At 39.8% G+C, this 23,032-nt stretch overlaps 2 protein-coding genes and 1 non-coding gene across 8 annotated transcripts; all 3 read left to right on the forward strand.

Annotated features, from left to right (window-relative positions):
• The first annotated feature begins 4,079 nt into the window (after positions 1-4,079).
• uba3 (ubiquitin-like modifier activating enzyme 3) lies at positions 4,080-10,330 on the forward strand. Of its 6 annotated transcripts, none has more exons than XM_008409578.1 (18): positions 4,126-4,180; positions 4,292-4,330; positions 5,411-5,531; positions 5,624-5,704; positions 5,788-5,870; positions 5,966-6,046; positions 6,224-6,267; positions 7,363-7,427; positions 7,552-7,707; positions 7,804-7,906; positions 8,007-8,120; positions 8,407-8,460; positions 9,057-9,093; positions 9,178-9,259; positions 9,345-9,445; positions 9,564-9,627; positions 9,706-9,760; positions 9,880-10,330. In XM_008409578.1, exons 1-18 carry the CDS (start codon positions 4,161-4,163, stop codon positions 9,966-9,968), a joined length of 1,389 nt encoding a protein of 462 aa, XP_008407800.1. In that variant the 5' UTR covers positions 4,126-4,160; the 3' UTR covers positions 9,969-10,330. The 6 variants fall into 6 exon arrangements, with proteins under 6 accessions (XP_008407802.1, XP_008407800.1, XP_017160094.1 ...); XM_008409579.2 differs by lacking the exon at positions 4,126-4,180 and adding an exon at positions 4,600-4,654; XM_008409580.2 differs by lacking the exon at positions 4,292-4,330 and having other exon boundaries at positions 4,080-4,180.
• Positions 10,331-11,141: 811 nt separating this feature from the next.
• On the forward strand, positions 11,142-22,219 carry tmf1 (TATA element modulatory factor 1). Its single transcript, XM_008409576.2, has 17 exons — positions 11,142-11,775; positions 11,860-13,217; positions 14,543-14,646; positions 14,772-14,898; positions 14,996-15,101; positions 15,358-15,500; positions 16,530-16,696; positions 17,686-17,842; positions 18,970-19,062; positions 19,173-19,329; positions 19,429-19,621; positions 20,924-20,993; positions 21,072-21,164; positions 21,251-21,373; positions 21,480-21,638; positions 21,839-21,964; positions 22,058-22,219. Exons 1-17 carry the CDS (start codon positions 11,640-11,642, stop codon positions 22,196-22,198), a joined length of 3,453 nt encoding a protein of 1,150 aa, XP_008407798.1. The 5' UTR covers positions 11,142-11,639; the 3' UTR covers positions 22,199-22,219.
• Positions 20,636-20,708, forward strand: trnar-acg (transfer RNA arginine (anticodon ACG)). Its single transcript has one exon. It is a non-coding gene; the product is annotated as a tRNA-Arg (tRNA).
• Positions 22,220-23,032: the final 813 nt, after the last annotated feature.

Below are 23,032 nucleotides of genomic sequence, written 5' to 3' on the forward strand. Positions count from 1 at the left end.
TATATATAAGAAAATCATGTCAACACAGGAAAAATATTGCCCTGATGTACAAGCAGGGCATCTTCAACAGCTGCTAAAAGGCTCGAAATATGTTCTAAGGAAACAAATTCATACGTTTTGTAAAATCTGACCCTTCCATCCATCCACTATCACACACACTCACTCAGTTTAGAGCAGTGGCTCTTAACCTTTTTTGAGGTACCGAACCCACCAGTTTCATATGCATTCATATGCATACGCATTCACTGAACCCTTCTGTAGTGATAAACAAAATATGATTTTTTCCCCCTCCAAATTCAAGACATAGGGGTGACCCAACTAAGAAGATCACTAAGTCTTCTTAAAAGGTAGAGTCTCTGAGAACAGTTCTTCAAAATATAGTCCGTGTTTTCAGCAAAGTTGAGCTGAATGTCCAGGAACGAGCCAAGGTATTTAAAATGTGCCACAGTTTCAGCAGGTTGGCCATCGAGAGAAACTGGACCCTCTTTAAGGTCTTGTTTAGATCATTTAATTAGCTCTACATTCTTAAGAGAGAAAAAAAAATCATAATAAATAAAGACTTTGCGGTATTCTGATTTAGTAATGTAATTATATTAGTTGTGTTACCACTCCCACGGCACTAGAGGCAGTAGCAACCCCGAAAAGATGCGACTGAGGAGCAGATTTAGAAGTACGGCGATCCCTCGTTTTTCGCGGGGGTTGCGTTCCGAAAATAACCCGCGATAAGTGAAATCCGCGAAGTAGTTACCTTTAGTTTTTACAATTATTATACAGCATAATTAAATACTCTACATTAAAAACAAAGAACAAAACCTGTTTTCAGGTCAGCGGATGTGCGTGTTCATCAATCGCGGGCCTTGATGTGATCTGGAGTCATGTCATGAAAGCGATGACTGTACACCGAAAGCTACAGAATTAGGTAAAAACTGAGTTTTGCTGAAGTAATTAAAGACACAAGTTCAAATCCATGCCGAGAGTGGAGCTCCTTCAATCAGTGCACTGATTGGCTAAGCAATGTAACGTGATCCTCTGCAGCAAGTGATGGCAAAGCGGGGCGCGGCGTCGTCACGACTTTTTCTTTACCTCCGCGGCAAAGGTTCCGCCGAACCCCTGAGACCGACTCATCGAACCCCTGGGGCTAAGAACCACTGGTTTAGCGTGACCTGTTAACCTCGCAATTATATATTTGGACTGGAGGAGGAAAGCAGAGTTCCTGGAGAAAACCCACGAATGCATAGGGAACAACGTGCAAATTCAATCCCAGGCTGGAATTGGTGCCCCTGCTTTATTATTATTCCCTATTATAATCTGACTATTTTGATCAAATCCCATCACTTTGTCGCGTTTAACGCGAGAGCGCAGCTGCGGGTGAGACAGAAGACGACCGAGGCCCAGTCAGAGAGCTGATACGACGGGCAGTCATCTATGAAGGACACAGCAGTTATTTTTTAGTGATCAAATTTCAGACGCCGTCACTTGGAACATCTCATTAAGAATTAGCACGGTGGAGAAAAAAAATCAAATCATAGAATCCATGAAGAAGAAGAAGAAAAAGAAGAAAAAACTCTTTTGGTTCTGCTGCTGTTTTCCAGTGTAAATGACTCCCATCAGGTATCAGCGCTTACATTAGCACATTCCCAGTGACCTCTGGTGAAAGGTACCAACTCCACGTTTCCGTTAATAATAGAGGAGGCGTGGCACGACGGATTAATTACGTCCGTGCGCCCGCGAGCACCTCCTTTTTAAATGTGCCGAGCCGTGTCCGGGCTTTTTATTAATCATTCCGTAATGAGAGATTAAACACACAGATTCATTAACAAACTGTGGACACATTAAATCAGGCAGCTACTTGAGGGAGACGTCCTCGCCGTTAAGTCTGTAAACATGGGAACGGGTTCAAAACGAGCAGCGAGTCAGAGAGAAGGTCGGAATGATGATGATGATGATGATAATAATAATAATCCATCCATCCATTTTCTTGCACCCTTGTCCCTTAGTGGGGTCGGGAGGGTTACCGGTGCCCATCTCCAGCTAACGTTTCGGGCGAGAGGCGGGGTCACCCTGGACAGGTCGCCAGTCTGTCGCAGGGCAACACAGAGACACACAGGACACACAACCATGCACACACACACTCACACCTAAGAGCAATTTGGAGAGGCCAATTAACTTGACAGTCATGTTTTTGGACTGTGGGAGGAAACCGGAGTACCCGGAGAAAACCCACGCATGCACAGGGAGAACATGCAAACTCCATGCAGAAAGACCGGGGCTGGGAATCAAACCCAGAACCTTCTTGCTGCAAGGCAACAGCTCTACCAACTGTGCCACTGTGCAGCCCCAATAATAATAATAATAATAATAATAATAATAATAATAATAATAATAATAATAATAATAATAATAATAATAATAATAATAATAATCATCTAAGCCAATGAGAACGGGTTGAATAATTCTTGACACTAGTCTCTGAAATGCTAGTTATAAAGTATGATCCACGTGTTAAACCTTTTTTGTTTTCAATTTAAAATGAACTACAACGAGATTCAACAATAAAATTTTTACAATTGGACACGCAGTGTGCGTAAGAAAAGCTATTCTCAACTAAGTGTTTGTGTGAACTGACATCAAGACAAAAGACAAGGAATTTTCTCTTTCTATTTTTTTATTTTTATTTTTTATGAAATCGACCCAAGCTGTGAGTTAGCTCAGTTTGAAGCATATGAGGGGTGGTGGTATGCTGTGGGGATTTTTTTTTCTTTTTTTAGCAGGGAAAGAGAAAATGATCAAACTTAATTGGAAAATTGATATAGTGCAATCCTGGTAAAAAAAACAACTTAGTGTTCATCTTCCAACAGGACAATGACTCTAAACATGCATCCAAAACTTGTGTGGGTCCATTTCACAAAGTCCTAGTAAAATACATGGAATTTTGTTGTTGCAAAGTGACAGAAGTGAAAAAGGACACTAACGTTAGGCTGCATCTTGTTCTGTTTTTGTTTTGTTTTTTTTGTTTTTTGCTTCTAACAACCAATATTAATTACGTCTATCATGTGCAAATGAGTGTAAACTCCTAAGAGGTTTCAGTAATTAATTTAGCTTTTTATGTTTGCTTTTCAGATGTCCTTGGCTAATTGTTTTCCAGCTAATTGCTTGCTCCAGAATGGCTTTTGATGTTTTGGATTTTCTTCAAATGTTCCTTTATCAGAATTGTATTTTGTTGCCATGGAGCTGCCTGTGATACTTATCAACAAGCGCTCAGAGTCTGTGTGGGAGGACACACTGCCAGACATGCGGCTCCAGAAATAGCTGCCATATTAAATCAAAAATGTATAATAAAAAGTGCCGCATGTGTTTACAGAGCCACACCAAATTGGTTAATAGTATTCTGTGAAATGCTCAGAGCACACTAGATTGTCTAGATCCGACGCTCAACTGCATTTTGTAGATGTTTAAGGTTATTATTAATTTTGTACAAAAATAATTAAATAGGAGAAGATAAAGGAGCTTGATTACTATGTTTCAACTCGGTTTTGTCTGTACTTGCGGATTTGCAAAGCAACCACAGGTCTCTGGAGTTTTTTCAGAATGAAATATTTGGTTTGTCAAGAAAAAAAAAAGTCAGAACTGTGTTCTCCCCTACTTTAAAACAATCATTCACCTTTACAAAAAAAAAATAAAACAAACAAAAAAACATTTTTGGCTCTTTCTTACTGCTATTCTGTCATTTGTTTAGGAAATCTTAACGTTGACATCTACCTTCCATGAGATAAGAGCTCTTAATTTCAGGTTAATATGAGATTAATTGAGTTCTGCCAAGAGTGCTGTTTTTTTTCAACCACTTTTCTTTATTATCTTATCCGCAGCAGCTGCCATACAGTGAACATTGCCACCTGTCGGACAATATTTGCAATTGCATTTTTGGATTGGACTAGTGATGCTTTCAAGATATTGGGAATTTTTATATCAACTCAAACAATGCAGATACAGCCACATTGTCTTTTCTATATCGACATACTACAATTGCCTAATACTATACCTTAGCTTACAAATAATTTCAAAAGCACTTAAAATATACGTTTATTGTAATAGATATTTATTATTCCTTATTTGGATGTGTGTTTACTACTACCGGCTTTTACACCTGAAGTTACCAAAATATGGCGGAGATGGACGAGCCGTAAGTAGCCGCCGAGGAAACAAGACTGAAACCCCGAGAAAGATGCTATCTGATCACATCAACCTATGGAAGAACAGTGTGAATCAACCTTCTTTTATTCTCTCTTTTTAGGGAGAAGAAAAGAAGGAGAGTAGTGGAGCTGACTGAGAAGTTAGTGAAGGTTTGAGGTTTCCAAGGCTCCGGGTTTAGACAGGAAGAAGGCGAACGTTAGCTAGATGAGGAAGCTAACCTGGGCTGTAAACAAAATAAACAAGTAGCCTCTTCAGGGACATTTACCGTGGCTAGTCGGTCGTAAATAACTAGCTTGTCTGAACAGTGAATTTTTTTTCCACTTTTTTGACTTATTTGGAGAAATAATATGTTCACTGTTGACATAATAGCTATTTATGCAAGACTAATCACCGATTTTATCTACCCAGGAGCTGTTGAGGGAGGAAACATGAGTCGAAGTGTCAGAAACGCCTGTCTCAAAAAGTAATAAAATAATAAGAGCTAAGACAGGGCAAACGCAGAAAAAGGGGAATATGCAGTGCCTTGCAACGGTATTCATAGTTGTCAACCTTTTCACATTTGTCATGTTTCAACCACTAATTTCAAAGTATTTTTGTTGGAATGTTACAGGCTAGCGCAAAGTCGTGCATTAATTGGTTGTTGTCCTTATCCAGCCTATCAGTTCAGTCTTACTTTGCAGTAATCTTTTTATTTTTCGCATTTTGAGCTGACCAGTGCTCTGTAAAATATCTAAATCTTTTTTAAAAAAAGTTTTATAACCTAATTCTGCTTTAAAGTTTCCACTGTGTCATCCCCTAAAGTCTGCATTGTGTCTTTTGTTCTTTATTTTGGAGTAGTAACCTCTTACGAGGTTGAGTAGAGATGCATACCTCCCCCTTTAGTCTTTATTTGTTCATAAATTAGAAAACTTTGCATGCCTTTCCTCTTTAGATGTATGCACTCCTTCAGGTTGGTCTATCTCATCAAATACTTAGAAGTATGTGGTTGCTATCTGACAAAATATATATAAAAAAAACCCCTTAAGAGTATGAAAACTTTTTCAAGGTACTTCATATACACAGCAGGCCTAATAAGTCTTCTTAGGCAGAGCACCCACTTCACCTAATGTAGATGGTCTGAGTCCTTGTTGTTTGTATGTGATTTCTTTTGCAACATTACATTGCAAGTCTTTGGGATGTACGGCCCAAGGTGATTCCTAAATGTGCCTATCCTCTCCAGGATGATTGTTGACGGAGTCTGTGGAGGCACCTGTGAGTGGGAAGGTCGATGGAATCACGTCAAAAAGTTCCTCGAGCGATCAGGGCCGTTCACGCATCCCGACTTTGAGCCCAGCGCAGAGGTAGCGATCTCAACGCAGCATTTGTGTTTCTCCTGACCCAACGTGTTCCATCTTTGTTCAGCGGTTTAACCTCTGTGTATTCTTCACCGCAGTGCTTGCAGTTTTTGATAGACACCTGTAAAATCCTGGTCATCGGTGCTGGTGGGCTTGGATGTGAGCTGCTGAAAGACCTGGTAAACTCACCGCTTTTTGAAAATGTACTCGGCATGACTTTCTGTTTCAGTAAGATCAATTCTTACAAACCCTTGCCTTTCAGGCTTTATCAGGTTTCCAGAACATCGATGTAGTTGACATGGACACGATAGATGTTTCCAACCTGAATCGTCAGTTCCTTTTCAGGTAAGTGGAATTATTGCATTGTTGACATTTTAGCGCTTTGGAAAAAAAAAAAAAAAGCCAAATGTTACTTTAATCTGTGGACATTTTTTCACCAGATCAAAAGACGTAGGCCGGCCCAAGGCAGATGTTGCAGCGGATTTTATCAACAACCGGATACCAGGGTGCCACGTAGTACCGTATCCTTTTCATCGAGATTTTAAATTGCTAATATTTTTTGGAAATTTTCTTTGGAAGAAGAAAGAAACGAGTCTTAATTTTAGCACAATTTAAGCTGCCAACCACAACAATAATTCCAAGGGAGTGAAAGCAAATTAGCGTTTTAAAAATGGTCTTCTCCTTAACGGTTTCTTCAGGCATTTTAAGAAAATTCAAGACTTAGATGAAACGTTCTACAGACGTAAGTATCTTTAATGTGCTCTCCTGTCATCTCTTCGCATCCACTCAAGTAATAATTTTCGTGACGAGCAGCGCGGTCGATGAGTAGCATAATACAGCACTTTGCGGTGAAGTGAGCTACCATAATAACACTCACAATGAGTTGTATAATAACCGCTTTTACAGAAACCTGCTCATTAGTGAGAAACAACATTCAAGGTTCTGTACAGAGAAAAATTACAAAATGTATTATTACAGCACCAAAAAAACAGGCTCGTGGAAAAAAATCATGAAGTAATTATAATAATGCACATATTTCATTATCTAGTTAAGTAAAGAACGCAGACAAAAAAAAAACAAGGTGATTTGCTGAAACAATAAAGTACTGAGGGCAGTAATTAAACCAAAACTGTAAATATGTTCTATCCAGAACTCCTCAAGTGACGTAGTTTAACTTCACCTGGTTCAAATTCTGCAAAAAACAACAACATCCTATTCAGCACCGTCTGCTATCCAATTATTAATTAGTTAATCCAAAAAATAATCAATGAGAAGTGAAGATCAGAAAGGTCTGAACTTTTGACATGTAGATGTTGGTTGTATTGTTTTTTTTAGCATATTTTGCCACAATCACTAAAGAAATTCTCTGTTGTTGGCGATGAAATGTTTTTGTTATTAAAAAAAAAGAGGAATTGAATTCTTTGTATCTTTTTAAAAGGCTATTTAAATGAAAAATCTGCATAATGTCTTTTTTTCTTTTCTTTTTTTTTTATCCAAATAATCGCCTGAATAATCGATGGACTAATCGGTTACTAAACTAATCGTTAGTTGCAGCCTTCAGCAGGATAACGAGAACCAGCCGATAGGAATTTGCATTTGACTCCTGCAGGAATCCGTCAGCAGTTGAAGGTCAATGAGAAGTGGAAAGACATTTTTCCTAATTTAGGTTGAGCAAAACATATTTTGATCAAACTAAATGGTAAATAAGCCATGAAAAGGATTTATTTACTATTGTGTATAATCCTAATTTTGGATCCTTTATGTTTGTCTCACAGTTCTTTTCATTTTCACAGTTTCCTACTTCGTACCTAATTTATTGACATCTGTCTTCATGCAGAATTCCACATTATCGTCTGTGGGCTCGACTCCATCGTTGCCAGGAGGTGGATGAATGGCATGCTGGTAAGTATGTTTCTTCATGTGCTTTTAAATATGAAAACCATGATTTTTTTAGTTGACAGGAGCATGTTTAAGCATTTCTGTTTCTCGTTTTTTTTATTTATTATTATTATTTTTTTATGTGCAGCTATCTTTGCTCGTGTATGAGGATGGCGTAGTGGATCAGACCTCAGTTATCCCACTTGTTGATGGCGGGACCGAAGGCTTTAAAGGCAACGCCAGGGTCATTCTCCCAGGCTTGACAGCCTGCGTTGACTGCACACTTGAACTTTATCCTCCCCAGGTAATTAAGCACACCTTTTTGGAAGAGTTATATCGACTGGACCCGACTCGGGCGCCGCCCCGAATCAAATAGATGAACATCCACTTGATCTTGTAGATCAACTTCCCTATGTGCACAATAGCGGCAATGCCTCGTTTGCCGGAACATTGCGTCGAATATGTACGGATACTGCAGTGGCCGAAGGAGATGCCTTTTGGAGGTAAACGACGGAGTCGGATTACTTTTACTTGTAGCGTTTGTTTTTTTCAAATATTGTCTTTTGTAACGTTTAGCTCAGTTCCTCGGCTATTCTGTTTCAGACGGCGTAGCCTTGGACGGAGATGACCCAGAGCACATCCAGTGGGTGTTCCAGAGATCTCTGGAGAGGTCAGCAGAGTTCAGCATAACAGGAGTCACTTACAGGCTTACACAGGGTGAGCATAAAACCGCACGTCTGCTGCCAGCTGATCGCTGCTCCTCTGGGAAATAAGTTGAGTTGTATAAAACTGAAACGTCGCTACCCTGCTTTGTAGACTTTTGTTGCAGTCTCTGTTATATTTAGAGAGTAAAAAAAAAAAATGTTACGGAGACATGTTTTTATGATGTTTTATATTTTTGCAGGCTGGCATTTCATTGACCCGAACCTTTGTCTGGTTTTTATTTCTTTTGATTAAGTAATGACGGGGTAAGCAAAGAAGATTTCCCCTTTGAATTTTGCAGGTGTTGTCAAACGGATCATTCCAGCTGTAGCTTCTACAAATGCTGTCATTGCTGGTAAGTAGTTTAGATTTTAGATGCATTCATCAACATTTTCTTGGTGGATTCAGACGTGTGTTTTGCAAAGACTTTGAGATTTCCAAAGGTCTTCCAACATCTGGAAGTCTCTCATGTTCCATGACTATTTCACCCTCAAAAGAATGAAACAGAGTAACTTTGCTGTCCTTCCTGTTATCTGATATGATTCTCTCTCTTTCTCTCTCAAAACCAGACATTTATTATTGCTACTTAGGAAACAGTTTCCTTCAAAATAGTCTCTGTTGTCTCTTCATCTTCAGTTTAGAAAATGACTGACTTTGAGTCGGCTTCGCTTCAACATCCACACTGAACAGTGTTCTTGTCAGGGCTCCCGTTTGTAGGGTCCACTCACCGATCAAAAAAAAATTAAAATTTTAAATCTGCTGGTCACTGGTGGTGTGGACAGTCAAGTTGAAAATTGACAATTTTCTGTCACAAACTGATCAATCGAAATGTCTCTAGTTTAGACTCGACAGTTATCCAGTAAAGACTTACGGTGTTATTCTACGTGTTTTATAAAAAATAGTTAAACACATGTGCCTGTGCTTCTTTGTTGTTCTCTTTTTGTGATGCAGCTGCTTGTGCAACAGAAGTTTTCAAGTTAGCAACCAGGTAAGGCGTAAATCATTTTTGCAGACATGTCTTACAGATGTGTTCACCAACTCTCACTGTTCCTCATATGTTCCGTTTTTGCAGCGCCTACGTACCTCTTAGCAATTACATGGTATTCAATGACGTGGACGGCTTATACACTTACACTTTTGAGGCGGAACGGAAGGTTTGTCCCCTCTTGTTTCATATTTATCTCTAGATTTCAGACGTTTTGATTGGTTTATATGAATGTGTGACTCTTCCTGGTGTAGGAAAACTGCTCAGCCTGCAGCCAGATACCTCAGGATCTGCGCTTTACTCCTTCTTCCACCCTCCAGGAGGTTCTGAACTATCTGACTGAGAGCACCTCCCTGTAGGTTTCCTTGATTCTCTGTTTTCTTATTAATTGTTTTGCTAGTTTTTTTTTTTTTTTTTTTTTTCATTTCTAATTTTTACGTTGGATTTTTAACAACTCAGCATTTTTTTTTAAGGCAAATGAAATCACCTGCTGTAACAGCAACTGTTGAAGGAAAGTGCAAAACTTTATATCTACAGGTAACTCCGTTAACTTTTTAGTTTTTTTTTGTTTTGCTATATAAGTACAAGCTTAAATCAAGGTATTTTCTTTCACAGTCGGTTGCTTCAATCGAACAACGGACACGGCCAAACCTTTCCAAAAGCTTGAGAGGTGAGGTGCTTCATCGTACATGTCAGCATAGACTTGTACCTTGTCAAAGAAAAACGTTTTGAATGTTTTACTTCACTTTTGTTACCAACATGATTTTTTTTTTTTTTTTTTTTCTTCAGAGCTGGGCCTGACGGACGGACAAGAACTGGCCGTGGCCGACGTCACCACACCCCAAACCATGTTGTTCCGACTCTGCTTTACCTCATAAAACTTCTTCAAGCACTTTGACTACCAGAACTGTTTACTGCATTTTCAATCAGGTTCTACTTAGATGTGACCAGTTCCACTGGTAAAGTGTACGTGTTGACAGACGTGAACGTTTTGCACTGAAAAGCCAAATTGTAGTCCACATCTTGTCATGTTTTAGTGATGATCTACAAATCTTAAGGTTTTTGTGTTAGTATTTTACGCTCGGTACCTTGTAATTTGTACAAACTGTACTCTTTATAAGAATATTTTCTGTTCATTCTCATTCTGATTTTACTTATTTATTAAAGTTTTTTTTAGTCGGCGTTGCCACTGAAGCTGTGTGGAGGGTGTTTGAACTGGAATTAAAATGTTTTTCTTATTGATTGTGTTGCTTCATGTACAAACACATTAACATTTATTTTCACAGTGAACACTATAAAAACTATAAAGTATAAAAAATGATACTTTAAAAAATGATCTGTTGGAGTACTTTAAAAGTAATTTGTTATACACAGACCTTGGAGAAGCTTTTATACATCTTTGACTTTCTCTTTTTTTTTTTTTAAGTCAAAAGTGCTCTGAATTTTATGTGTTGAACCAACACAAAGCAGTGTATAATAATGAAATTAAAAACTATTATATGCAATTTCTTTATTTTTATTTTTTTTTACAAATATTAAAACTGGAACAATTTTATTTAGGGGTATCTGAGAGAGCCGAATAGAAATAAATGCACGCCATGCTTTTCAAATTGCTTGTAAAAGAAAAAAATACGTATCCTCCTTATAATTCGCCATTATGTACCACTTTGCGTTGTCTATTGCCTAAATTCCTTTAAAATACATTGCAGTTTGTGGGTTTAATGTCAAAATGTCGCAACGCAGTGAAATTTTTAGATCGAATTGACAACAATCTGCTTTTGTTTTTTGCCGAGTGTCAAGGTAAGTGGCTTTCATGTTGCCTTCGCGTACCTCGGATATTACAAAATTACTCTCCTGGAGCAATAACTTATCGTATTTCATTCATGCTGTAAAGTAGAGAGGATTGATGTTTACAACAGTTCACACGCGACATTTGAAAGAGTGGAAGACACCTTAAATTTTCCCTGCCTTTATTCTTTCTCACAATTACGATTTGGACATTTGGAGCGGAACGCGAATGCAACATGAGAACCAAACCGGATCGTGACGTCACTGTGCTACGTGGAAAGGAAGTAGCGAACATGCTAGCGTTAGCCGAGCTACAAGTCAAGTGCGACCAAAACAAACGATGACGCCCGTGAAAAAGAGCCGAAAAAAGCGAAAATTAACCACCAGAGTTGATTTCGCTTGACAGCTGGCGTTTACCTTTGGGTTATTTAGCAGCTAAAGGTCTTTGCTGGGGACTCACTCGTAGGGAACCCCTCATCTTAGGTGCGAATTTAGCAGTTTTTCTAGCTGAAACTACCTGACTACATAATGTACAGCAGCAATGTTATGTTTTTTCGATAACGTCAACCTCTAATTTCATCAGGTTCCTCGATGTTATCTGCCTGCGAAGCTTTACAGAACGGAAGTAAACTTGACTTTTGCAAAGAGGTTAACGATAAATAAGGAAAATGATGCGAGTTATTGTCAGTACTTGGTGACGTCGAAAACCCCTTTTGAAGTCATTAAACCGAGTTAACTAACAAGCTAGCTGCGTTATCAGAATGAGTTGGTTCAACGCGTCTCACCTGTCCAGTTTCGCTAAACAAGCATTAACGACAGCGCAGAAGTCGATTGACCGAGTTCTGGACATCAAAGAAGAGGACCAATGGGGTGACACGGTTGTAATGCCTTATAACGGTAAGTAAGCGATATCAGAAACCGTATGTGTTTATCATGCAAGTCCCTAAAGTCTTAAAAGTTTCAATGTAATATCTGTTTTAGACACAACGTCTCCTGGGAAGGTTTCCGTGAGTGGTGGATGGGGTATGACTCAGTGGGAAGCCCCCGCTGAAGAAAAGGCCACCACTCCTCCTCTCAACTCCGAGGCCATCACTACGCCCGTCACTCGCACAGTTGTGGATGAATCCGAAAACTTTTTCAGTGCCTTTCTGTCACCAGGAGATGTTCCAGTGACCAAAGCGAAAGTTGTGTCTGTACCCCCTGCAAAGTCTCAAAGACGAACTCAAGAGACGGAGAAGAAAAGCCAAGGAGCTTTGCTGCAGATCCAAAGTGAGGATGGGATTGCAGAGCCAACAGACCCTGTAGAGCAGAGCGTTGAGAGTCAGACAGCGGCCGACGGCCAGCCGGATGAGGCCAATTCCTCACCAGCAGCGCCTTACTCTGATGCCATCCTCCTCCAGCCAGTTTCTCCAGTTACCTCCCCTGGTGACCACCCTTTCACTCCTGACTGTGTGAAAACGGATGCTGAGTCGGTTCCATCAGAATCCAAAGCGGAACCGGAACCAGAAGATCCACCCCAACAACAGGTAGAGACGGATTCCCCAAACTCCTCTGAGTCTCCTCCTCCTTCTGAAGCTAAAAGCTCTCCCCCGGTGGATCCCGCAACCCCCACGTCCACCAAGGAAGTTCTCCCAGGTCAAAAAGACTCCAAACCAGAGGACCGTCAGAACGACACGCCCTCTCCTCCGGTCAGCGCTTTCTCCTCAGGAACTTCCACCACAAGTGACATTGAAGTGCTCGACCACGAGAGCGTGCAGAGCGAAAGCTCTGCCAGCTCCAGGCAAGAAACCGGCGAGAGCAAATCCGGGCTTCACCTGATGCAGGGCTCCTTCCAGCTCCTCACTGCCTCCACCTGCGGGGATTTCGCTCGACTGGAAGACTACCACAAACTTACGGAGAGCTGCGGCTCCTCCTCGGACGCGTTCGAGCGCATCGATTCGTTCAGCGTGCAGTCACTGGACAGCCGGAGTGTCAGCGAGGTGAACTCGGACGACGAGATCCCCGGCAGCCAGACTCTGGCCTCCGTCACGGCGGGACCCGCTCCCCCGACGGAGACATGTCCGAAGCAGGAGGACGGAGCGGAGGAGAATGATGGTGAGGAGATCGACGGCAAGGAGGAGGGATACGCCGAGACGGGGAAGGAGCAGTCGCTGGACGAGATGGAGGAAAGCGGACGGAGCGCGACTCCTGTAAACAGCGAGCAGCCAGACGAGTTGTGCGCTGGTGTTGATGACGACGCGATGTTTGGTTCTACCTGCAGCGCAGAAGAAAATAGCACTCCACCAATCACAGAAGAGATGAAAAGTGTCTCACCTGCCCAGATACTGGAGCTGCAAAAGGTACCCGAGTACTAAATATGTGTACAAAGCACAAACATTCAAATGGGACTGAGTTGCCATTCCACAATCAACTATTATCAATCATTAATGGTATGCATGCAATAATTCATTAAGCCAAATTCTGCATCTGTTGGCTTAGAATGTTAGCCATGAATGTTCATAGCTAACATTCATTCATTCATTCATTCATTCATTCATTCATTCATAGCAAGTCAATGTCAGATGTTGTGCTCTGCATGACAGTAAGTGGTGAATTTCATTAACTTGTTTCCATGGGAACGGTCAGATTAATCCAGCAGCTATTTTTGCTGGCTGATAAATTGTCCCAGAAATCATTGCGATAAATGATATTGTTGTTTTGAGACCGTTTTCAAGTGATATAATGGTAATGGCATAACAGTGCAAGTGCACTCTTAAAGATGAATAAACTTAAATTTCTAATGAACATTCTACGACATCCACAATCAACAACCAAAACAACAAATAAAATGACTGCTGAAGTCTGTAAAAAACACTGCCCTTCAGAAAAGGGGCTAGTTGAGACCAATGTACCAAACTGAAACATTTTGTCATCCATAGAAATAAAGAGACACGAGAGAAACGGTATTGCAAATGGAAATGATCGAGCTTGTTCTAATTTATTATGACTTATTATTATTATTATGACTTATTGCAGCAGACTTAAACATCAAGACATGCAAAGTATGTATGTGACTTCTAGAGGTCTCAAATATGTGATTCTCTGTAAACACGAAAATACCTGCCAGAGACGATATAGATAATGTAAATATATGAATAAAAATCATCTTTGTACTTTGCAAGGTTAATGTTTACGATTTTTGACAATTGCACTTGGTGAAACGGCTGTACCCGACCTACCAAATTCAGGTGTTTTCAATTACTTTGTCTTTTAGATTGAGCTTTATTTTCTTTTTAATCCGTCGTGTGGATCTACTGTTCTTCAAATCTGCTGGCTGCATTATATTAGGAAAACATACAATATGCAATAATGTTAGTGGACCAAACAATGGAAACATTCTCTTAGTGTGGGTTTATATATTCTAGATAGTGACTAATTTATCAATCTTAATATTACTTCAAATCAGAAGAAACCTGTTGGTATAATTAAAATATAATTCTAAATCTTCTAAGGAATGTGAATAATTTGGGGCTTAATCGTATCATTCGATTCACAGAACTTCTTCATTGAGAGTCAATATTTTGGGAGCCAAACCATTTCACGACCCTGTACTTGTTGTGGAGGACTCCAAAGCGCCGTTCACATGCTGATGTTTCACAAAATATGTATTATGGATATATTTCAGGCCATCGACGATCTGTCAAGCCGCCTTGAGAAAAGAGAGTCTCAGCTGCTGGCTGTTAGCAAAGACAAGGCCAGGCTGGAGGAGGAGTGCGACAATTTAAAAGAGTGAGTTTGTCTCCCTTATGTATGCAACAAGACATACATATTCCCTTTTAAGTTCAATGCTATTGTAAAATTACACTTTGTATTGACGTTAAAGTAAGCTTATACACCGTCCGTTCATCTGTCAGTGAAGTGATGAGCCTGAAGGAGGAGAGCTCCACTGTGCAGTCCCTGAAAGACGAGTTCACTCAGCGCATAGCGGACGCAGAAAGAAAGGCTCAGCTGGCCTGCAAGGAGAGAGACATCGCCAGAAAGGTGATTATAATATAAGGGTTTGTTGACATGGACATCAAAGTCACTCTGGCAAAGATTGTAATTATTTTTTTTATTTTGCTGCTTCCGTATTTTACAGGAGATCAAAGGCTTGCGAGAAGAGCTTAGTACAAGACTGAACTCGAGTGATACGATGGAGCTCATCCGAGAGAAGGAGGAGCAGATCAGAGGTCTGCTGGAAGAAGGTGAGAGTCATTACTGTTCAAGCACGCCGGTCCCAGTTCACCTTCTTGAGCCAACCAAACTCCTGGTTTAGCAACCATCAAAGGAAATATGTGTGTTTTGGTCACAACCAAAAATAAATGCTAAATGCTAAATTGCCCTGTCATATTACATTGAGAGAACATGTGGAACCGAACTATCAGGTCAAATATAGTCTACCAGAAATACTACCAGAAGAGTGATTTCTCTTTTTCGGTGGTTTATTTCTCTCGCTGTTAGGTGAAAAACTGTCGAAACAGCAGCTGCAACACAGTAACATCATCAAGAAACTGCGTGTGAAGGAAAAAGAGTGTGACGGCAGGATTACCAAGCAGCAAAAGAAAATCAAGGAGCAAGAGGAGGAGCTGAGGCATCTGCAGCAGGTGAGTGTCAAGTACACGTCAGAACAATTTGCTAATTTGCTCTTACGTATGTGAGCACGCTCCTATTTTTAAAGATAAGCACCATTCTTGTGATGGTGCTTTTTTTTCATGCTGGTTAGAAACGGCTCATGTTCAGGTTAAATAATAGATTATGTGTTCTGCGGCAAATTATGGCCTGGTGAGCTTCAGGTGTTTTCAAGATTTGAAAAGTGATTCATTTCTGGACAAAGTCCTTGAAAGTGCTTGATATTCAAACTGCATAGTTTATTAATAAAGTGCAGTCTAACGCTTTAAATTTATAAACCATAATTTACAATTGAAACCAGATATTTTCATACACCTAATAAAAAGACGCAATTTTTTCCCCTTGCTGTCTGAAGGTAAATTAGACTCAAGTTTTCTTGTTTTAGCTTTGTTAGAATTACCAAAATTATTTCTATTTGCTAAAAGCCAGAAAACTTATTGTGGACAATTTTTAGATATTTTTGGTGACTTTCTTCGTATGTTGTGTTTTTAGCAGTTAAGGTAAATGATCTTCATCCTCAAATTAACATCCAAACTTTGTTTGCATTGTTTCAATGTAATGGATATTTATTATTTCTAACGGCTCAATTACTTATTAATCAGCTTATATTTTGTACATTTTTGAAGTTGGTGTTTTGTTCTCAGACCAATCAAGTGACAGACTTATCAAAACAGAAAATTTTGCTATATTTCGGCTTACTTCATTCATGCTAGAGAAACTAGAATTTCACAACTAAAAAAATATTAACAGTTGTAAATCATATAATAACGAATTAAAGCTTTCTGGTTTTCACTTCATTTGTAATGTTTCTGTCCCTTAAGCTTGGTGGTGAAAAAGTTTGAAAATTGACCTCAAATGCTCCAAAAGTGCTTTGATTCTTCACAGGTTTCAGTAAAAACATAAGAAACCCGGAACCTGTTAGCAGAATCACAAGTTTTCCTTTTAATTTGTTATTTGGTACTTTGTTCTGAGCGTAAGCAGGATTCCTGATTCTCTGATTGCAGGTTCTAGATGGGAAGGAGGAGGTGGAGAAGCAGCACAGAGAGAACATCAAGAAGCTGAACAGTGTGGTGGAGCATCAGGAGAAGGAGCTGAGCAGGCTGCAGACGGATGACGAGGAATTGCAGGAGAAAAACAGGAGCCTCCAAGCTGCCCTGGACAGCTCTTATAAGTAAATATTTAACTTTTCATTATTGACACTGAATATTTAGAGCGCTAGCTCATAAGACGATTTCATTGAGTTTGACCATCATTCAGTTTTTGATCCTAGAAATTTTTTTTTTTCTTTTTGGTTCTCCATGTAGTTCAGGTATCAGTCCTAATAAGTAAAGATCAGTTCATTACTCAGATGATGGCAGCCATACGCTCCAAGTATCAAAGTTAATTTTGGTTTTGTATTTTTTAATTCTTGAAAAATAATTACAGATGAGATCTTAAAAATTGCAGGAGATCTCTGTGGGTCCTCCTTCTAACAATCGCAGGTTTATTTGACTAATTTAATGCATTTGGTAAATCATAGAACCAGCACTCTCTCCAGAAATATTAGAATTAGGATGCTGTGAAAGTAAAAAGAATGCATGACAAAAACAGAAACTCTTGAAAACTACTTCTAAAAAACCGTATCAATTATCTGGAATTATGAAAAAATTTATTTTCCAGTGGTAAAGGTTTACGGGAGCCTGCAAGCCTTTCCGTCGGTCAATAGTTTATTTGGATCAATAAAACAAACTATTTTGCTCCATTTCTCTTGCTAGCAGTACTAAAGAGCACCACTACCTGGTGTGGTTAATTTTATTAGACAAGAATTAGTAATTATAACTTTAATTTGAAGTCGGTATTAGTAATTTAGAAACAGTTCTTGACATAAAAAAATTGTTTTTAACCCACTTTGCGTGGGGAGTCTACAAGTTAGCCAAAGTTAGCTTAGCCTTTTATGTCCTTTATATTCATCAGTGTCCATAGTTTATCTGAACAGTTTTTTTTTCTTCTTTTTTTTTTGTGCAACATGTTGGAAAAAAAATCACTTATTGAGCAACAAGAGCATGGTGAAAGGAATTTTTGAATTAGAAAAAAAGAAAGCTAATGTTTACTTTCAAATGCTGCAGTCCAGCAACATGGCAGCAATATGTTGATATGCTTCCTGTTCCTCTCTGTTTCCAGGGAACTGGCAGAGCTTCACAAGGCTCACGCTAGCAGAGCGAGTGAGGCCCAAGAGGCGGCTCTAAGCAGGGAAATCCAGGCCAAGGAGCAGCTGAGTTTAGCTCTTGAGAAGGCTCAGGAGGAGGCCAGGATCCAGCAGGAGGCTCTTGCCAACCAGGTACCACAACCCAGCACGACAAATCCTTCTCAGCCGAACATGCAGCTATAGCTTCATGATCAAGCATAAAAACAAGACTTCAAACAGCTTTTAAGAACATTTAACAGATGACTTTAAAGCAGCAAAATGGATTAAGTCGTTAACGTCGTTAACATTTTCCTAGTGAACTTTGCTTCCTACAGTGCTGTAAGCTACAGATTGCGTTAGCATAAATATTCAGTCGCTATTTAATTATACAGCTGCAGCGTCATGTAGCAGAAACGGAAAAGCCGATTCTACAAGATGGAAATATTTGTTGTTGTTCTGTCCCATAAAATCCGAATAACTTCGTAGTTGTCATGTGACAGGATGCGAAAAGTCAAGCAGTGTGAATATTTCTGCAAGAAACTATATGTAGCAATTTCTTTTAGTCATTTTTCCACCTTGACTCCTTTACACCAGGCATGTCCAAAGTGGGGAATTTGGACTTTTTGTGTCCCCCAACTTGCAGTTCTAGAGCGATACAAATTTGTTTATTAAACTTTTAATTTTAATAAAATTACTACAACGGAAAATGTTAAGTGCAACACAAAATATTTGTCTTTTATAATAAGTAGAACCATGTCTGTCCAGAGACTTTTACTGAAAAGCCGACCCAAATCAGCTTTCATTTAATGTATTAAACTCGGCTAAAAATATAGCAAAATGTTTTGACAGAAAGTGACCCAAGACGTGTTTTCATAACTGGGAATAAATTTTGTTGAACCGAGTCTAAAAGGGTTTGGAAACTAGATACCTTTCATTTAATGCAGCAAATGTGCAAAATCATTTTTACATTTTGATTAATTTAAATTTTTTGTTTTTTTTTCTTAGCCCGCAACTACTGTTAACATAACAAAAAGTTTGCTGTACTCTATAAGCCATGTTGACTCAAACATGCGTTTTTTGTTGAAACGCACTAACTGGCATTTGATGTCACATTCATTCTCAAAGATCAGCAGCTTAAGGACAATAATGGTTTTCTCTGTCTTTTGCTGCCCTGCTTTTGTAAACAGTTGAAATACGAAAATTAACAGTCAACCATGCAAATAGTGGAGAACCTGTTCCAGAGCAGCGTGACCAAACTGTTTGTCATCTCCTGTTTGCAGGTGGCTGACCTGAGGATAGCTCTGCAGAGGACGGAGCAACAGCAGGCCAGGAAAGAAGATTATTTGAGGGAGGAGATCAGTGAGCTTCAGCAGGTAAGAAAATGTTGCTAATAAATAATTTTTTTTCCTATGGAGCAAGAAATTCCATCGTGATTGTAACAGGTTTTATCTAATCCACTCCACGTGATCTCAATGTGGTTCAGAGACTGCAGGAGGCAGAGAACAGGAACCAGGAGCTCAGCCAGAGCGTCACCTCAGCAACGCGGCCTCTGCTGCGACAAATCGAGAACCTACAAGCCTCGCTGGGCGGACAAACCGCGTCCTGGGAGAAACTGGAGAAGAACATTTCCGACAGGCTAGGTGAGACTCGAGGGCACATCAAGTCGCGGATTTGTAAAACGGTCGGCCAAACGCAGAGGTGTCCATGAAACCTGAGTCTCTTTCTGGCCGTCTGAACAGCGGACGCCCAGACTCAGCTGGCTGTCGCCGTGGAGAAGGAGCGATCGGCGGCAGAGGAACTGTTATCCATCAAGTCCCAGCTGGCTTCGTTGGAATCCCAGAATTCCTTGCTCCGACAGGAAAAAGCCAGAGTCTTGGCTCAGCTTGAGGCGGAGAAAAGCAAGAGGGAGAAACTGGAGGACGAGAGCAGCAGGTAATGTCAATTATCAGAGAATAACAAGTCTTGAACACACAGATTTTCCAGCGTTTTGTTCACATAATGTGAAGTTCGCAGATTAGAGCTGTCAGACTGTTTTTAATTTTCCTAAGTTTTCTCAAGATGTGCGGAGCTGGCAAAAAAATAGACCACAAAAAGCACTTTTCTCTGGTGTTTGCACTATAGTTCTTTCTGTCTTCCATTTGTCAAAATCATATGAACAATAAAGAAATTGTCATATTTTTGTAAAAGTAGAAAAACTAGCCTCTTTACCGCTTTAAATTAAAGCATCTAGATAATATTCTGTGTTTTAGTTTTAATTTATTCTATAAATACCATTAAACCATGGTATTTTTGCTCAAAGGTTAGTACAACAGAGTCTCACACCAGCTCATCACTACTTTTAATTTAGCAGTAACTTTCCTTCTGAGATCTGCTTTAGTGACGTTCCAAGTCTGTTAAAACAAAACCATTCATAGAAATAACTTTTTGTTTTTAATTCAATTAAGTCTATATCTCCAGCATCATTTTTCTTACATTGCAAATACGTGGTTCTGTTGTTCTGTGGCCACTGTCTGACGTTCCACTCAGGTCTACTACTCACAGTTTAATGACTGTTTAAGGACTTGGTTATAGTTAAATTATAAAAATATACCTAAATAAAACGACAAACTTGTTCCCCATCAGCACATAACAGACAGATTTGCAAATAGCTAATGTGTTTTCAGCTGTTATATCCTTAACCACAGGGAATGATGAAGTTGAGCGGTTATGAAAGAAGAAGAATGAATAAAAAAAACATGAACATGCAAACTGCTAGAAGTTTGAAAAATACACAGAGCTTCCTGGATTTCCCATGATGCTTTTGAGGGTTTCAGGAAACCGCAGGTCTTTTGTTATGCGTGCTGTGTGTGAGTTGGTCCTGCTGGAAGCCCCTCCCCCTCCGGCAGGAAGACCATGCGCTCAGCCTCATGGCTTTTATCTTCCGTGTGGAGGTGGGGCTGTTCAACCGGGCCAGTGGCGCAATGGATAACGCGTCTGACTACGGATCAGAAGATCCTAGGTTCGACTCCTGGCTGGCTCGATTCTTTTAGTCGACAGTTTCGACTATATTTGGGCCTCCATGAAATAAAATGAACAGAATGTTGTGAAACGGGTAATAAAGACATGTAAAACTGCATGTCTTAGAGTGAAAGTTGCGAAGAAGGATTGTTGTGTGCCACTGTATCCAACGGAAGTAGTTTGATCTCAAAAGAGCATTTGAAATAGTTTATAATAATTTTAAATATCTTTACCTAGGGAGCATGCAGAGCTGACAAATCTGAAAGGAGAACACAGTCGGATGCTAGAAGAGGCCAAGAAAGAAAAGGTAAGGCAGGAAGTTCTCCGACTTGTTCTCTGTTACAAAAACGGCTCCTCTCATGTGTCTCTTTGCTTCTTTAACCAGCTACTGCTGACCAACCAGCTAGAGATGGAAAAGATGAAGGTGGAGCAAGAGAAGAAGAAATGCTATCTCGCACAAGAAGCACTAAAGGAAAAGGTGCATAAGAAGCCTTCTTATTTGACACAAAACATTTAAATTTTTATTTCAGTTCATCCAAATGTACTTATTTCTTCCTCAACCAGGAGCGTAAAGCTGTAACACACTCTATTGGAGAGCCGCCAGCGGCTTCCACGCCGTCCTTGTCCCGCTCCAGCTCCGTCAGCGGGATGGAAAACGCTGGGCTGCACATCTCTGTTCTGTCGCAGGTGCGTCCTCTTTTTGATCAGATTTATTTACAAAAATCGAGCCGTTTTAGAGTTATTTGAAAATGGATTCTGAATGTTTTTTATGCTTCGTTTTAATCATCCTCAGGATGACTGTTTGGACCACTCGATGGGAGCAATGACCATGTCGATGTCGATGAGCGGAACCAACTTGTACGAGGCAGCCAGGCTGTCTGGAGGCTCCAGCATCATAGAGAACCTCCAGTCCCAGCTTAAACTGAGAGAAGGAGAGATGGCTCAGTTGCAGGTAATACAGAAAAAAACAACATAAGTCATTTTTGACTTGGTGAAATTCGTTGCAATACATACGGCTACTGGAGAGCTTTCCTGCCCACAGCCATCACCGTCTACAATAACTCTTTAGTTAAATGAGTTGCAACAGCATTTGATTTGCCTTTGGCATCGATAACGAATTCTTGATCTGAAGTTAGCTTAATTTTGTTGTAGCTCGAGATCGCCAGTTTGGAGAGAAGTCGCTCAGTGATGGCAGAGGAGCTGGTTCGGCTCACGAATCAAAACGATGAGATGCAGGAGAAAGTGAAGGACATCCCAAAGTTGAAAATTCAACTCAAGGTGCAGACAACAAATGATTAATTCATTGTTGAGTATGCATTCCTTACCATGGCTTCAAACGGCAAACGATGCATCTGTGTCTGTGGATTTCAGGATCTGGAGCAGAGACACAACACCATCCTGCAGATGTACGGAGAAAAGGCTGAGGAAGCGGAGGAACTGAGACTGGATCTCGAAGATGTCAAAAATATGTATAAAACTCAGATTGATGAATTACTAAAGAATCAGAAATAAAGTAGTTTCACCTGCTTTCCCCTCCTTGTTTGAGTGTAACTCAGTTGTTCATGTTTGCACAAGATGCGCTCAAATAACAGCAAAGAGGAAAACGTCTAACTTAATAACTGTGATTATTATTATTTTTTAATCTTAACCACCATTTCCTTTCCGTTACGAGCTTTATCGAAGTGAGGACAGATGTGTGGAGTAATGTTGCTGAATAACTATGAAGGATGCTCACGGTTGTTGAGTAATGCATCGATTTGAAATCCGCGGAATATCGCTGACAATAAAACCTTAGGCGTAGTGTTGTAGAGTTTTTCCACTGTATGACGGGGTAAAGGATTTGTTTGCACTGTACAAATGTTGTCAAAATTTGTCCATGCACATTCAGGAAGGTTTAAGAAGCTTATATTATTGTATAGAGAAATGTTGGTATACTTAATGTTATATAAATCACAATGCACGGTGTATATCCGAAGGTAATCTCAGAGGTGCTGATGGTTTAATTTTAAGATGTATAATTATGTAAATGAATAAACATTTATTTGGGTGGTGGAAAGACTGTCCCTGTTCATTTTAATATTGACCTCTATGTAAAATCAACTAAAAAAACAATCATTGTTTAAGACATTTTAAATTGTGTTTAAAGCGTCTTAATTGAACAAAATTTGTTAATTTCGCTGTATCCATGCTAATGCTTCACTTATTTTGCTTTTTCATATTAAAAGGACTTCCAAACGTAAAAGCGTGGCGCCATCTGGTGGCCACTGGATAACAGTACACCCTGTTAACGTGGAAGGTTTCCGGTCTTGTGAGAAATTCTGTTCCCCTGAGAAAATCTGTTCCCCC

Source organism: Poecilia reticulata, linkage group LG5 (genome assembly GCF_000633615.1).
Source record: "Poecilia reticulata strain Guanapo linkage group LG5, Guppy_female_1.0+MT, whole genome shotgun sequence".
Classification (NCBI taxonomy): domain Eukaryota; kingdom Metazoa; phylum Chordata; class Actinopteri; order Cyprinodontiformes; family Poeciliidae; genus Poecilia; species Poecilia reticulata.

Excerpts from the sequence above, each read along its gene's own strand:
- uba3 (XM_008409577.2), top strand. The coding sequence starts at position 4,539 with ATGTTCACTGTTGACATAATAGCTATTTATGCAAGACTAATCACCGAT. Across the intron at positions 5,871-5,965 it reads AATCGTCAGTTCCTTTTCAG|ATCAAAAGACGTAGGCCGGC; the intron begins GTAAGTGGAATT and ends TTTTTTCACCAG. Across the intron at positions 7,428-7,551 it reads GGTGGATGAATGGCATGCTG|CTATCTTTGCTCGTGTATGA; the intron begins GTAAGTATGTTT and ends TTTTATGTGCAG.
- tmf1 (XM_008409576.2), top strand. The coding sequence starts at position 11,640 with ATGAGTTGGTTCAACGCGTCTCACCTGTCCAGTTTCGCTAAACAAGCA. Across the intron at positions 19,063-19,172 it reads AGATCAGTGAGCTTCAGCAG|AGACTGCAGGAGGCAGAGAA; the intron begins GTAAGAAAATGT and ends AATGTGGTTCAG. Across the intron at positions 19,330-19,428 it reads GAACATTTCCGACAGGCTAG|CGGACGCCCAGACTCAGCTG; the intron begins GTGAGACTCGAG and ends CCGTCTGAACAG.